The sequence below is a fragment of the Pimephales promelas genome, chromosome 15 (assembly GCF_988280905.1).
Source record: "Pimephales promelas chromosome 15, fPimPro1.hap1.1, whole genome shotgun sequence".
Taxonomy (NCBI): Eukaryota; Metazoa; Chordata; class Actinopteri; order Cypriniformes; family Leuciscidae; genus Pimephales; species Pimephales promelas.
This window is the reverse complement of record NC_142783.1, coordinates 17253934-17270783: the sequence shown is the minus strand read 5'-3', so window position 1 is coordinate 17270783 and position 16850 is coordinate 17253934. Positions and strand designations below refer to the sequence as shown.

The 16850-nt window shown below is 39.2% G+C and overlaps 1 protein-coding gene across 1 annotated transcript in view; it reads left to right on the top strand.

Annotated features, from left to right (window-relative positions):
* adck1 (aarF domain containing kinase 1) overlaps positions 1 to 15771 on the top strand; it is a 126802-nt gene extending 111031 nt beyond the window's left edge. Inside the window, exons 10-11 of the mRNA XM_039671164.2 lie at positions 5343 to 5536; positions 15082 to 15771. Of these exons, the coding sequence (XP_039527098.2) occupies positions 5343 to 5536; positions 15082 to 15250 (363 nt within the window). The 3' untranslated portion in view covers positions 15251 to 15771. The remainder of the gene's footprint in view (positions 1 to 5342; positions 5537 to 15081) is intronic.
* The last annotated feature ends 1079 nt before the right edge of the window (positions 15772 to 16850 follow it).

Here is a 16850-nt window from a genome sequence, read left to right as displayed (position 1 = left end):
TACAACAATCGTGGGATATTATTCGTGTGATATTGCTTTAGTATAATCGTGAAATAAATATGAGACAATACATTTTTGCCCTGATAGCTTGAATTTTAGGGGCATTCTAATTGCATTCTATAAGCTACAGTGAGTTGTTGCCCTGCTTCAAGTTCATCATCAATCAACTGTAAGAAATGTAAGATGAGCTATGTAGGTCTGGGGCGGGGCGTTTACGTGTTAAAGCATGAGCCCTAATTTTCTATATTTGTAGGAATTGTTTGTTTTATATATGGTGTTTTTTTTTAAAAAATATAATATACCATGAATATAATCTGCGCTGTTCTTAGACATTTATGAGTTCTGGGCTTTACATATATCCAACAATTAGGGATGATTATCTCTTAGTAGGTGATTAATACGGACACAGTCCTACATAGGGACCACTTGAACAGCCCCATAGTCACTCTTGGACTATAACCAGCTGTGCAGCACCAAAGGAAATAAGGCAGTGAGCCAATCAAGTTAGTCTTTCCTTAAAGAGAATGCGTGCACATGGAGGAGCGCATGTGTTTCTTACTGTTGCCGCAAGTGCTGGGATATATATGCAGAGATTGTGGGGGCATTGGATGTTGGAGCAGTAGCTTTAGGGCATAGACCAAGTGTTCAGTGTCCTATTTTAATCCGAACCCTTCACTTTTGCTGGCTGCTGCTGCCGGCGCCTGTAAATCCCACCCAAGCGATAGCAAACTTAAATCCACTTAATTTAGCACCTAATCCCCCCCTCCTCCTCCTCTGAAATTTTAGAGATTGAGATTTAAGGATTAGCAGATAAATGGACAGGAAAATTGAGCTTGCACATGTTTTTTCAAGCTCAGGTCATAGCACTGCAATCAGTTATTAAAATACTATTGCTGCTGCAGTGCACTGAATGACCAGGCGTTTTATCATGCCAAGAAACTGAAGTGATTTCTGGGAGCTCTCTTTTGGGAAATTGTCTTTGCATTGACTCTCTCTTTTATGACAGAATATGTTTGGGATTTTCACACCCTGACCTGCTTACTTTAGATGATTGCCTATAGGTGATGGAAATCCTTTCAGATGTTTTGACCAATGGCTGTGTATCTAGCCTTTCACTCATTTTAATTTGCTTGAAAAAGGATTTAACCTTCAATTCAGGCATCCATCTGAACTTAATCCAAATATTCAACCATGTGACTTAATATAAACAACTCTGTCAAGTTATTTTTCTAAAACATGCTAAATTCAACGGGAACTTGTTTCCGCCATGGAATAATAAATAAATAAAAAGTAATTGCAACTTTTTATCTTACAATTTTGAGTTTATATTTTACAAGTCTGAGAAAAGTCAGAGTTTCGAGTCATGACCTCAGAAACATGACCTCAGAACTCAGATTTGTGAAATATAAATGTGGATTTTCAGGGGGAAAAAAAATAAAATTGAAAGTTTTAAATTTGCAATTGCAAGGAAAAAAAGTCAGAATTGTGAGATGTAAATTAATTTGCAGTTGCGATGGGGGTGAAATATCAGTATTGTAAGATAAAAAGACAAATTAAACAACATAAAATACAGTGTCTAGCCCCCTTATAGTAATTGGTCAAATTTTCGAACAAATTGCTCAATGTTGTTTAGCAATTAGTGTTTGCTTATTAATAATGAGTCAATCATTTCTGCAGGACTAAAACCAACACTTACAATTTACAGTTATGTTGCACTTAAGACCTATCAGATTTGTAGCATTGTAATGGTTGTTCATTTGACAGTGAGTAGTTAGTTTTTTCATGTAAGAATAAATGTTTAAAATAATTCATCACAATATGTTTTAGTATCTTTAATATAGTTAGTCAGTTGCATTTAGTCAAATGCAGACTGCATTTTTTTACAGTTCAGGGGACAGGCAGCTAGCGGATAGCAAGGAGATGTTTGATGTATGTGACAAAAAAAATTTTGGCCTAAAAAATTGTGTGTCATTGCTTAGAGCACATTTGATTGTCTCAGAATCTATATATAAATGTGGGCAGTCATGTTTTCACTGTACTCATGGTTTGGAATGGCTTGGGTAGGTTGTATGTTATGTATTGTTTTTCATTATATTCTTCATGGATCTTGCTGGTTACATATATTTTATGGTCACTGCCTCCTTTATTCCAGAGACATGTGTTTGGCATTGAGACTGCTCTACACCTGTCCTAGCTGTTGCAGCAGCTTGTTGTGGGCCCTGGGCTGCTGGGGGTCTTCATGGGTCTCTGCAGGCCCCAGACATGTCTCTTGGCTCCTGGCCCTCTCAGAATAGATTAGCCCCGGGGTAAAATAGAGCCAGACACAACTAGGTTGATGCCAACCATGGAAGCCATACCCATGTGATACCATCAGGGGCCTTAATACAATATAGTCTCATAATATCTTGGCATAATGAACCATTTGTGATCATTGACAGATTTCATTAACAGTTGACACTCTAGTTGGTCTCTTCTTATGAATCTTTTGAAAGTATGTGTACACCATGTAAAGTTGGGTTATTTGAGGACAGGACACAGGGTGTCTGAAATGTTCAACAGAATGTACCTGCTGTCACATCCACTTTGCCTGTTCTTCACACCATAGCCCTGCAGACCCGAGAGCAGAAAATACTTCAGTGCCATCACACTGTTACTGGTGTAACCCTATCATTTTGGGTCATAGAGACTTTCAACATGTTTCAAAATAACATTATCCGAAACAACCCAAGGTTTTGTTCCCCTTCGACAGATCATTACAATGTGAGCCACAAGTGATTCTGACGAATGGGGATTGCTAGAAAAAGCCTATCTACTTTGAGTGAAATATAATGAGCCAATGCATATTGGCATGCGATAACTGCACCAGCGTTCCCGCTCTCGTGGACAAGGCTTACTCATCCTGTAATGAATCTGATTCTGCCCTGCCCTAGTAGTCCAGGAGCGACACCTGTGGCTGAACCTGGCAGGTTTGTGTGAGCCCGACAAAGTGTGGTTCCTCAACGCCTGCCAGTCTGGCCTCTTCTTACCGACGCTGTGGAAAACTTTGCCCAGCAGTTTTCCGCGGCACAGAAGCAGACGCAAGAGGAGCGCCCAGCCCATCCAGGCCCCTGCTAAATCAGGCAGCAAGCGTAAGGGCAAGTGGCCCTGAGACGGGGAGAGAGTGTCCGCACCTCATTCCACTCTCACTCTCAGACTCTTCAGTGCCTCCCGAGCCTCCGAGCCCCTGTTTTCCACCTCGCTGCCCCACCCCGGGTACATATGTGGTCCCGTTGGTCCCGCTTGTACGGGGTCTGGGAGCCTGGTAAGCTTTTCTTTGCCCATTTCGTCGGGTCATCCATACCATCAGACTCGGCTATGCGATTTAGTTCGCCCGGTGCCCTCCTAAGTTCAGGGGCATCCACTTCACCTCTGTGTGGAGTTGCGATGCCCCTGTCTTGCAGGCAGAGATCGTTGTCCTACTGGTGAAGGACCTGATCGAGCCGGTTCCTCCAGCCGACATGCGGGTTCTACAGCCCCTACTTCATTGTACCCAAGAAAGCATAGTTGGTAAATCTTATCAAAATCCACAGTTGTTCAGCTCTTTGTGCTCTCCTACAATATTAACTAGGGACTTATTGACGTTTAATTCTAATGGACTAATTGATTTTAATTAACTTTAATCAAGGTTTGTGATTGTTAATTGTGATTTTAATCACTTGGTCTGCTGGTCAGTGGGATTATTAGCTGTTGATGCAAATTGCCACTCTTGTCAAACCTCAGCTGATGAACTCACAGCTGAAGTCGACAGATTTTCAGATGTTTTTGCCTTCACAGTTAGTGTCCATGCTTAGTTGTTTGTTGTTGTTCATTTTCTCTCATTTATGTTGTATGTACCTTTATAGATGTAGATTTTTAAAATATTTGTTATAAGAAGTCTCTATGACTCACCAAGGCTGGAATTGTTTGATTTAGATTGAAACAGCAATATTGTGAAATATTTTTATAATTTCAAATAACGTTAACCATTTTCTATTTTAATATCTTTTAGGCCGTGTGTCCACCAAAGCGTTTTTCCACGTTCCTGGCATATGTTTTCAATTGTTTTCAATGGGAGCGCCACGTTTTTTAAACGCCATGAGCGTACCGAGGTAATGAGCGTTTTTTTCACGCTGAAGCGGCGAGCGCTCAGCGGTTTTTACTGGTCGCTGGGAGTTGAAAAATGTTCAACTTTGGATAAAACGCAGCGCTCATCACTGTCACTTTTTACCCAGCCGTCCAATCACAGTGGAGGAGGGGCGGGACTAATACCACACCAACCAACTGTCACAACATTGAACTGCTGCGGATATTCTGTATCATAGCAATGAAACGTCTCAACAGAAAAAACGCTGCGCTGCCAAAACGCTCTCAAGCGCCCAAAGCACGGCGACTTTAGCAGAGCGTCTAGCGTTTTCAGCTGGCTAAAAACGCTTTGGTGGACACACGGCCTTAAAGTGTAATTTATGCCTCTGATGGGAAAGCCTAATTTACAGCATCATTACAGTCTTCAGTGTCACAAGATCCATCAGATATCATTCTAATATGATGCTACTGCATGTATTATTATATTTTTAAAGAATTATTAGGCTTATCAACAGCTTCCTATATATTTCGTTGTTAATCTCAAAGACTGCATGTCCAAACAAACTCAAAGGATAAGGATATAAAGATAAACGAAAATGAGTAGATAGAAAAGAAAAGTAAGCAAATAATGCATTGCAATCAGTAAGGTACAGTTCAGGATTGTGTCAGAGACTCCACAGGTCAAAAAATCTGCTTACAGTGTGAACTTGAATTTGGCTACAGTGCCAATCAGGCAGGGGGAGGAAGGGAGGTCTTCATGCTTGTTTACTAATAAAAATTTGCCGAGAGTATCAACTCAGGGGGCTGATGTTGCTGAAGTGACTGAGCCAAAATAGCTAATCTTCACAGTTGCAGTCTCAAACACTTAGTTTCTCAGTTGTCTGTGAAATAAGCTACTCCATTTCCCTGCACACACAAACACACACACACTTCCCTAAACTATGCCCCCTAATAGTGAACATTTTAATCACTTATTTAGGTGGGTGTGCCCTTAAGTCAAGTCAAGGGATGATCTCTTATGTAGTCCACTTAAAAGTAGCTTATTCTAAAATGATCATTTATTTTCATTATTTATTTAAATGTAATAACAAACCCATATTACTAAATGACTTCTATGGAACATAAAAGGCACATTTTTGAAGAACCCACTGTCCACTCTTTTCAACATGTATCGCTTTTAAACAAATTTATCTCTTACTTTAGTGAATCTTCTGATGGCCCGGCTTTGTTTTACCCCCCAGGATGTGGAAATCCGAACAAATGCAGCGCTGTACCTCCCTCAGATCAGTGAGCTGCTGAACAGGGTTCCTCGACAGATGCTGCTGCTTCTGAAAACCAACGACCTGCTGAGAGGCATCGAGACCATCCTGCAGACCAGAGCCAGTTCCAGCTCCTTTATCAATATGTCCCGCTGCTGTACCCGTGCCATTGCCAGGTAAAAGCCACAGCAAAGTGGTTGCTTTTTTCATTTCTCCTTCACACTTTATAAAATGTTTGTTAAAGCCTGTGTATATATCTCCATTCAAACGTTTGGGAAGATTTTATTTTTCAATGAATGCTTTTATTCACCAAGGATGCATGAAACTGTCAAAAGTGACAGTGAAGACATTTACATTACTACAAATTTTTTTAAAACTTTTTGTTCATTAAAGAATCCTGGAGAAAAAATGCACAAAATGCAGCACAATTGCTTTCACCATTGAAAATAATAAGAAATGTTTATTGAGCAGCAAATTTTCATATTAAAATTATTTCTTAAGGATCATGTGACTCTGAAGACTGGAGAAATGATGCTAAAAATTCCACTTTAACATCACATGAATAAATTAAATTCTAGAAAAAGTTATTTTAAATTGGAAAAATAATTCACAATATTACAGTTTTCACTATATTTTGGATCAAACAAATTCAGACTCGGTTGTGCAAAAGAGTCTTCTTTGTCCATGTTTACTGCAGTATTACTTGAATAGTCACATGGTAAGAGTTTCAGCACCTGAACAAAACCTGATCCCACACATTAGGAGTTTGTCTGCTGTTAAACGCCTCATTCTCTCTGTTCAGTGGGCTCTCATTGGCTCATCTCTGCGTGTCTGCTCTGGAGCTCAAGTCCCTGATGTCATCTCAGTGCTCAAAGACAGTGTCATCTCTCTCACACCAGTAACCCACAGACACTATCCCACACACCGCAGGAGCTCTCGTTCACTTAAGAGGACTCTGTGGGATCTCACAAAGCATTTAAATGCACTCACACACACACACACACACACATGACTTAGCAGCCACCTCCCCCACCTTGAAATGCAAGTGGGTGAATGAATGCCACTATATTGTACTATATTGTACTTTCCACAGCAGTGAGCAGTGATCATATTGATTTATTATCACCATTCTAATGAAGAACATAATGATTGGAGGAGAAAATCGTTCGGATTTGAAGGAGGAATCCTGGCGGTTGTCAGAGAAGAGACGCTCACGTCTGCTCGTAAAGGATTTCGGCGTGATACAGAAAGAAAAAAGCACCCAGACATGAAACTCAATGTTGTCTGCCTCAACGCCTTTTTTATTAAAACCAAATGGCAGCAAAGTGCAGAATGCAGGATCTAAAATCTATTACCAATTGCTGTGCTCACAGACACAGCAGAAAGAAAAAGTCAGACCTAGAGAAGGAACTGGACCATCGCACACTGATTTAGTTTGATTTGTGCAGAAATGTTTGCAGTATCTATTACACTGAGTTAGGTTTTCATATTAAAAGCTGTAGGAATAGTTCATCCAAAAATGAAAATTGTCATAATCTACTCACGCTCTAACCTTTAAGGCTTTTGTTCTTTTCTCTGTAGAACACAAAAGTATACTTTTTTTTTTTTTAAAAGAGGACCTATTGAGTTTTTTTTTTCTACATTTTCAACTTTAGTCAAAGATCTGCCAGATGAACAGGATGTTAGAATGTACACTCACCTAAAGGATTATTAGGAACACCTGTTCATTTTCTCATTAATGCAATTATCAAATCAACCAATCACATGGCTGTTGCTTCAATGCATTTAGGGGTGTGGTCCTGGTCAAGACAATCTCCTGAACTCCAAACTGAATGTCAGAATGGGAAAAAAAGGTGATTTCAGCAATTTTGAGCGTGGCATGGTTGTTGGTGATAGACGGGCCGGTCTGAGTATTTCACAATCAGCTCAGTTACTGGGATTTTCACGCACAACCATTTCTAGGGTTTACAAAGAACGGTGTGAAAGGGGAAAAACATCCCGTATGTAGGCATGACTGAACTTTGACTGAAATAACCACTCGTTACAACCGAGGTATGCAGCAAAGCATTTGTGAAGCCACAACACACACAACCTTGAGGCGGATGGGCTACAACACCCCACCGGGTACCACTCATCTCCACTACAAATAGGAAAAAGAGGCTGCAATTTGCAGGAGCTCACCAAAATTGGACAGTTAAAGACTGGAAAAATGTTGCCTGGTCTGATGAGTCTCGATTTCTCTTGAGACATTCAGATGGAAGAGTCAGAATTTGTTACCACTGTGCAGGCTGGTGGTGGTGGTGGTGTAATGGTGTGGGGGATGTTTTCTTGGCACACTTTATAAGCCCCTTAGTGCCAATTGGGCATCATTTAAATGCCACAGCCTACCTGAGAATTGTTTCTGACCATGTCCATCCCTTTATGGCCACCATGTACCCATCCTCTGATGGCTACTTCCAGCAGGATAATGCAGCATTTCACAAAGCTCGAATCATTTCAAATTGGTTTCTCGAACATCACAATGAGTTCATTGTACTAAAATGGCCCCCACAGTCAGCATATCTCAACCCAATAGAGCATCTTTGGGATGGGGTGGAACTTGAGGTTCGTGCTCTGGATGTGCATCCCACAAATCTCCATCAACTGCAAGATGCTATCAAACTGAATTAAGGCAGTTCTGTAGGCGAAAAGGCATCAAACACAGTACAAGTGTGATGTACCTAATAATCCTTTAGGTGAGTGTATAGTATGTTCAGGGTTTGATACGTGCCTTAATGCGTCTGCTTCTTCTTGTGAAGGTAGTAGTTTTCAGGTTTCAGACACAGCTTTGTCTGATTGGCTACATATGCAAGGTGTAATGAAAAACAAGGAGGACTGGGAGTGCATGCTGAGTTCACTCTTTCTGTCACTCTCTGTCTGCTTGCAGGGACCGACAGACTGAAAGGCCTCTCGCTGACCTGGGTTAATAATTTAGCTCCCGCTCAGCTGTGACTACATCCACTATATCTCTGAAATATTCATAATGGATGATATAAGAGCCAACGAGTTATGTAATATTAACTGTAACTGTAAATATCTACACCCAGGATCCAAAATTAACTGTACGTTTCACTCTACAGTTCAAAAGTTTGGGTTTTTATTCAGCAAATTGAACAAAAGTGACACGAAAGAAATGTATAATGTTACAAAATTACAATTAAAAATTAATTACATTTTAAACTAGATAGCTAGCATGTTTGCCTGCTTCTATAGTATATTCATAGATTGTAGCATATTGCTTGTAGCCTATTGTTTTTGGCATGAATTAACACAATGCTATCATGTTTTAATTTTAAAATGTTAACATACTGTATAAAACAGCTATATAAACAGAATATAATTTTTTTTTATTTAATTATACGAAATCTACTTTTTTGAATTATTTTGGGCTGTATGTTTTCTTAGTTCAGTTCACCAATTGGCAGGTTTTTCAAAATCCTTTTGACCTGTGTGGCAAGCATACAACAAGTTACTGTTGGTAGCGTAGGACGAGTGACAATTGGTGACTGACTCCTGGGTTCCCATCAGCCCCTGCTTTCTGCCTTCAGCCTGTATTCTGCTCATGATGTCGGTGTGCTCCTGTCCGATGGAGCACAGTGTGACATCTCCAGTCTGACACAGCTATGGTCTGAAATCCTGTCAAACTTGTCCACCCAAAAAAAGCTTTGTAGACTTTGAATGCTCACAAAATTACAGTAAATTTCACCATCACCCTTATCTTATTTCTCAATCACCTCATCGGGAACATGTAAGAAAATTCATGCAATTTCACTTGTTTGTCAGTTGAAAGCTGTTCGCTGTGAAAATGTCAGATGCATTTAGGAGAGCGAAGTAATCATTTTCACCCCAAGGATATCCCACTGACTCTCTCTCTCTCTCTCTCTCTCTCTCTCTCTCTCTCTCTCTCTCTCTCTCTCTCTCTCTCTCGGGCTTCCGGTTTTCGGTTTCCGTTGGTGTGAGTGAGTGAATGATTGAGTGAGTGGTTGTGCATGGGGAGCTAGCTTTTTGATGTTTTTTTGGCATGCTGCTGTGGTGATTTTTCTTCTCATTTCCTCACGTGCATGGTCAAGGTAAGACATCGTTTATTTTTTTGCATCGGGCGGAAAACAGACGGAATAATAATTGTTTAAACTTTCGCGGGTATGGCGTCCGCTGTGACGCCGCCGCTGTCCATTGGACACGGGGTTCGGTTCGTTACTGATCCCGGTGTTACGATGGAGGAGGCTCTGATCGCAGTTGGTGAACAGGTAGGGTTTGATAATATTTCTCATGCGTCTAGAATGAATAAAGCGGCAGTAGTTTTTTTGAAAGTCGAACGCTTGGTACATGATTTGGTTGAAAATGGAGTGTTTATCAATGATTTGTTTGTTCAAGTTTCGCCGTTATCAGTGCCGTCTACAAGAGTAGTTGTCTCAGGTGTACCGCCTTTCATTCCAAATGAGCTGATTGAACAAGAATTGCGTAGGTTTGGAAAGTTTGCGAGTGGTTTTAAGACCGTAACGCTCGGATGCAAGGATCCGCGTTTAAAACATGTTATCTCACTTCGTAGACAAGTGTTTATGTTCCTAGACTCTCCAACACAGTCTTTGGATGTATCCTTTAAGATAAAGCATGGAGGAGGATATTACACTGTGTATGCTAATTCAGGGAGTATGAAATGTTTTGAATGTGGGGATGTGGGGCACAAGCGTCTTGATTGCCCGCACAGAGAACAAGCTGAACGTGCAGAGAACCACATTGTACAAACACAGGAAGCTGATGGGCAAGGTGGCGCAACTTCTAGTAGTATGTCTACTGTTCAGGGAGAAAGAATGCATAGTGTAGAGAATACTGGGACAAATCAAGATGGTAAGGTGGATGATAGTTCCTCAGAGCCATCAACTTCTGCTGAGAGCGCTGTGGCACCTCCAAAAGAGGTGAAAATTACAGGGGAACAAATCAGTGAAGTTGAAGCTACGGAGAAAAGTGTACCTACTGACCAGAATGCTTTTGTTGCATCCGTGGAGAATGAAGTGACTACTTTGTTGAATGTTGGAAGTCAGGTGGAAAGTGATGCTGAAGAGATGGAACAGGATGAGTCAGATGGTGAAGGTTTTGATGGGTCAAATAGAGTGAAAGATTTGTATTCTCTGGAGGAAATTAATAATTTCCTGGATGAAACGTTTGGTCAGTCAGTTAAGGTCGATGATTACTTTGCTGACACAGATAAATTTATTAGGTCGGTGGCATTACTACAAAAGATGGTTAGTGTGGACTTGTTGGATGAACGGAAGCGGTATCGTTTGAGGAAACATGTCACGGCACTTAAAAAGGTTTCCAAGCCAAATAAAACAGGAAAAGGACGGAGAGTTTTAGTAAGAAAATAGATGATGTCAGCTTTGATCATGATGCATCTTTTGCCTATTTTTTTTCTCTGTCTGTCCCTTCTTTTCTTTTTTTCTATGGGGAGTTTAAGAGTGGGCTCTTTAAACATGAATGGTGGGCGGGATAGACAGAAGAGAGAAATGGTTAAGGAGGTGGGAAAAATAAATAGACTAGATGTAATTTTTTTACAAGAAACACATAGCATAACACAAGATGAAGTTGAATGGGGTCTATCTTGGGGTGGTCAAGTTTTTTTAAATCATGGGAGTAATTTGAGTGGAGGGGTAGCAATACTTTTTTCCAGTAATTCAAAAATTAATGTTTTGAGTTCCTGTGACTTAGTTAAAGGTCGAGCTCAAATGGTCAAAGCTAATATAGAGGGTTTAGTCTACTGTTTTATTAACATTTATGCCCCTAATATTGGGTCTGAAAGAATAGAGTTTTTCAATAATGTAAAAAAAGCTCTTGAGTTAAATGATTTTGACTATCTTATTCTAGGTGGGGACTGGAATTGCACTGTTGATTTTAACAATGATAGACTTAGTGAGGAGCCACATTTGCAATCTAGTAGAAATTTAAAAAGTTTACTGGTCCAGTTAGATCTTATAGATGCATGGAGAATTAAATTTCCAAATGAAAGACAATATACTTGGGTCAAAATTTTAGATGGAAGAGTGAGTGCAGCAAGACTAGATAGATTTTACTTGTCACACGGACTTAGATCAAAGTTAATTGAAAGTGTAATTAGACCAGTTGGATTTTCTGATCATCATCTTATTACTGTGACTATTTCTTTGATGCAAAATATTACTAGATCTCAATGGCACTTCAACAATAAATTGCTCCAAGATGTAACATTCTGTGAGAATTTTAAAATTCTATGGCAGAAGTGGAAAGAAAAAAGGAGTCTTTTTGAGTCTTTAAATAAGTGGTGGGAAGTTGGAAAGGCTCAAATCAGAATTTTTTGTCAACAATATACTTCTTTTTCTTCTACTATGTTAAAACAGGCTATAAATGAAGTTGAGGAGGCCATAAAACAGATTGAAAATGGCCTTTTAAATGGTGGGGATGCGGAAAGCAATGACACTTTGAAAATAAAGAGAGTGGAGCTGAGTTCTTTGCTACAAGAAAAAGTAAAAGGGGCCCTTGTGAGGTCAAGATATATTCAATTAAAGGATATGGATGCCTCAAGTACGTTTTTTTTCAACTTGGAAAAAACTGATGTGAAAAATCAGCGCATGACATGTCTGAGATGTCCGGATGGGCATGTAACAACTGATGGAGGAGAAATGAGAAGATGCGCCGCGCTTTTTTATACAGAGTTGTATGGCAAAGAGCAATGTGATGAAGAATGTGTCCAAGAACTTTTAGAAGGTCTGCCTAAACTCAGTGGATTTGAACAAACAGAACTGGATAAAGAACTAAGCCTGGAGGAACTCACTATAGCTGTTAATCAGCTGACTTCGGGGCGCTCACCCGGAATAGATGGACTCAGTATTGACTTTTTTAAACATTTTTGGGGGACTATAGGATCCGATGTTCATGAAGTCCTGATGAGCTCTTTTGAACAATGTTTACTTCCAACTTCTTGCAGAAGAGCTGTATTAACTCTACTTCCAAAAAAAGGAGATTTGTCACATCTTAAGAACTGGAGGCCTGTTGCGCTTTTATGTACCGAGTATAAAGTGCTTTCTAGAGCTCTGTCCAATAGGTTGAAGCCTTATATCGGCTTGCTTGTGCACATGGATCAGACCTATTGTATTCCAGATCGGACTATAATGGACAACCTATTTTTGATAAGAGATGTGTTAGATGTGTGTAAAGTGTATGATCAAAATGTTGGACTTTTATCTTTAGACCAGGAGAAAGCGTTTGACAGAATCGATCATAGGTTTTTGTATTCTGTCTTAAAAGCTTTTGGTTTTGGAGAGAGATTTATTGCCTGGATAAGTCTCCTCTATAATGGAGCTTCTTGCATGGTCAAAGTAGGGGGAGGACTTAGCAGACCAATTCCTGTGGAAAGAGGAATAAGGCAAGGTTGTCCTATTTCAGGACAGCTTTATTCATTAGCTATTGAACCTCTTTTGTGTTTTTTGAGGAACAATTTGAATGGTTTTAGGTTACCAAATCACATTTCTGAGTCCCCTTTAGTTGTTTCAGCTTATGCTGATGACATCAATATATTCATTAAAAATGATGATGATGTATGTACAATTTTAAGGGCTTTGAGGTGTTATGAAAAGGCTTCTTCATCGAAAGTCAACTGGGATAAAAGTGAGGCTTTACAGGTGGGAAAGTGGGAACAGGAAAAGCTGCCTTGTTTACCTGGAGGTGTGACATGGGGGAAAAATGGCTTTAAAGTTTTGGGTATTTTTTTGGGCACACAACAATATCAAGAAAAGAACTGGGAGGGAATAATGGAGAAGGTGTCTGCAAAAATGTCCAAGTGGAAATGGTTGTTGCCCCAGATGTCATACAGAGGGCGTGTTCTTGTAATAAATAATTTGGTTGCTTCCATGCTCTGGCATAAATTTATGGTTTTAAATCCACCGGAGGCCCTGGTTAAAAGTTTACAGAGGAAACTTTTAGATTTTTTTTGGTCAGGCTGTCATTGGATTAGAGCTGCTGCCCTTTATCTGCCTCTTTGTGAGGGGGGTCAGGGACTTGTAGATTTATCTTCACGTATTGTGACGTTTAGATTAAAAACTGTACAGAGATTTCTATATGGGAATGGGTTGAGATGGCATGAAACTGCAAAGTTGCTTTTACAGAAGGCAGGGAGGCTGGGTTATAGTAAGCAACTTTTTTTGTTAAAAACTGAAGAAGTAGATTTTGGGGAATTAACATCCTTCTATTATTCAGTTTTAAATGCATATCACATTTTGAAAACTACAAGAGATTCAACTGCATTGCCTGGAATGTGGATCTTTGAAGAGCCTCTATTTTTTAATGATTTCATTAATGTAAGGTCATTAAAGTCTTCCAGTCTACGATCAGCACTGAGAGAGGCTGGATGCACAAAGCTGGGGCATCTCTTTAGAGCCATGAATACCTCTCTAGTTGAACTAGGACGATTGGCCAATGTAAGATCTGAGAGATTGATTGGAAAAATAGTGGATGAGGTCTGTGAGTCACTACCACCGTCACTGAAAGCTTTTGCCAGTGAAAGAGATGTGCTGGGTCAATGGGAGGACGGGTGTGAATATGTTTTCCCATCACTTGATGTTTCTCTAACAATTGAAGAGGGGCTCAGCATAGAAGATAGCTTTCTTTCATTCTCAACTGTACAGCTAGGTTCTTTTGAAGAGTTGGGCAAGAAACAAATGTATATTCTGTGTGTAAAAATGTTTTACATGAGATCCTTGGTGGAAATGAAACCATCAAAGTGGTTTGATTATTTTGGCCCTGATCAGTCTGTGAAAGGCTGTTGGAGATCTTTGTATAAATTACCAATTGATAAGAGGACGGGAGATCTCCAATGGAGAATAACTCATGGGGCTATAGCCACTAATAAACATGTTGCCCATTTAGATCCTAGTCAAGGGGTGGAATGTCCTTTTTGTACCCAGAATGAAACTTTGGTTCATTTGTTTTGTGAATGCTGTAGGTTAGGAGAGTTGTTTCATTTATTGGAACAGTGGTGTTTACTTTGGGGAGAATGTTTTTCATTTTCTTTGTTTATTTTTGGACCAAAGTACTCTGCAAAGAAAAAACAAAAACATGTTTTGATGAATTATGTGTTTGGAGTGGCTAAACTTTCCATATGGATTTCAAGGAAACATATGATTCAGAAAAAAGGGTCAAATGAAGTCAATAGGGTCTTTTTAGGCCTATTAGCATCCCGTCTTAGAATTGAATATGCTTATTACAAGTTGACAAACAATGTACAGTGTTTTGTTGAAAAATGGTCTGTTGCAAATGTTCTTTGTGTTGTCGGTGATGATGGAGAGATGGTTTTATCTTTTTGATAATATTTAAGTGTTTGTGAGATTGATGTTATAATGTCAATGTTTTAGGATGTTAATTAGGAATTAAAGGAGTTTTTCAATCAATCTCTCTCTCTCTCTCTCTCTCTCTCTCTCTCTCTCTCTCTCTCTCTCTCTCTCTCTCTCTATATATATATATATATATATATATATATATATTACATGACCTAGTGTGGTCTGTCTAAAGTCCCTCACTTATACCTTGAAGCCTGAGCCAACATCGTCTGAATCATTTACAGCCCACTTACTTCAACCAATGTAATCTCACCTTTCCTCTTAGTTCTTCGTTTCACTCTTCTGTCTATCTTTGTGTCTCTGTGCCTCTCTATTAGGCACAAGAGGAATAAAAGCAAGTCACGGAGCAGCCGGCTGCGGATCTCTCTGTCTGAGTGTTGGTCTCTGTGCCAGATAGACCTGTATGAACTGGTGTTGTGGCTCCGCAGCTCCACGCTGGTCAGATGGGTCAGCTACCTCTTCAGATGCCTGCCGAACCCAAACTGAGCGGCTTGAACCAGGCCATAACGCCCTATGCATTGAACTCCGCACACTTTGACAGTGCATTATGGGTTGACCATGGAACGTTTTTAATGAATGCTGTAAGTAAAGCAAACAAATGACAGTAAAATCATCGGTTTTTAACAATTTAAAGAAAAGGTCAATGAAAAGCCACTGATCATATGATTAACCAGTCATGTGATCAGTGCAGTACAGTATGTGTTAGAGCAAATGCTCGGTGCATGATTATTTTTCTCCATAGTATCTAACTGATGTTTTTTCACAGTAGTGTAAGTTATTTTGGATTATGCAATACCTCAGACTTGTGATGCACGTCACGTCTCCGAAAAATTTTACGGAATACTTTATTTTACATTCCTTCAGATTTCCTTTCCCCATTTGGTTGCCAAAATTCTCTCAAACATTTTAATGTAACAGTTGTGGCATGGCATCATTTTTTATTTATTTTAGTAAGCAATACAATTGTGGATTATTTATTTTTTTTTTTTGTGCTGGATCAATAAATGGGAGCGTTTCATTGCTTTATTTTTGTGTTCAGCTGGTTTCCTTCTCTTTTTTTTTTTACTGTGGTAAATTTCATTCACATTAAATGAATTAATCAGTGAATTAAAATAATATTGTGTTCCAAAACCGCATGACTTTATTTTTCCATGGAACACAATAGGTGAAAATTTGAATGACGTTCATGCTGATAATTTCTTTACAAAGAAAAGCAAATGGTGACCAGGGACTGTCAAGCTCCAAAAGAACCCCCCAAAAAAGTATCATAAATATAATCCACATGTTTTGTTTGGCATATTCTAATCAGTGTGTAGTATCATTGGTATATTATTATAGATTTTGTGGATATTTTGAATTCGATTTTATTTCTATATTTTCTGAATTCGATTTTATATTAAATTTATATCTTAATTTTACAGTTGTCATTTTTTTTACAGTTAATGTATTCCGTTAATGTTTTATTTCACGGTCATGTTTTTCTTTATCTATTTTTTTTTAAAACTAGTCTAGATCTTCTGAACTCAAACGATGGGCTTGTTTGAGGAATACCCTGACACTAAAGTTGCCTATTAACTCAAATAATTACACTTTTCCATATTTTAAACCTGCTATGTAAAAAGTTATGGCATTGACAATAATCTAAAGTCTGAATATGTGGAAAAGTGAATTCAATATTTAGTGGAGCATAGGCAGTCTTTAAAAAAAGTGTTCTTTTTTGTGTGTTCTACCAAAGTCACATGGGTTTGGAACATGGGTTTTAAAGAACTACTTTATATATACATGATGAAGAGTTCAAGATGTTGTTCTGGCCTTTAAATTCCCCAGATCTCAATCCAATTGAGCATCTGTGGGATTTTCTTGACCGACTATTTCAACCCACAGTGGCTCTACCTTGCAACCTACAGGACTTCAAGGATCTGCTGCTAATGGTGGCAGATACCACAGGCCACAGGCATATTAAGTGTCTTTTCTGAGTATAGTGTGTGCATTAACATTTTAAGCTAGACCTAGACGAGAAGTTAAAGAGTGCATCACAGCCAGTCATTTTTCCACCCAGAGGGCATGTTTTGGTTCAATTACGCCC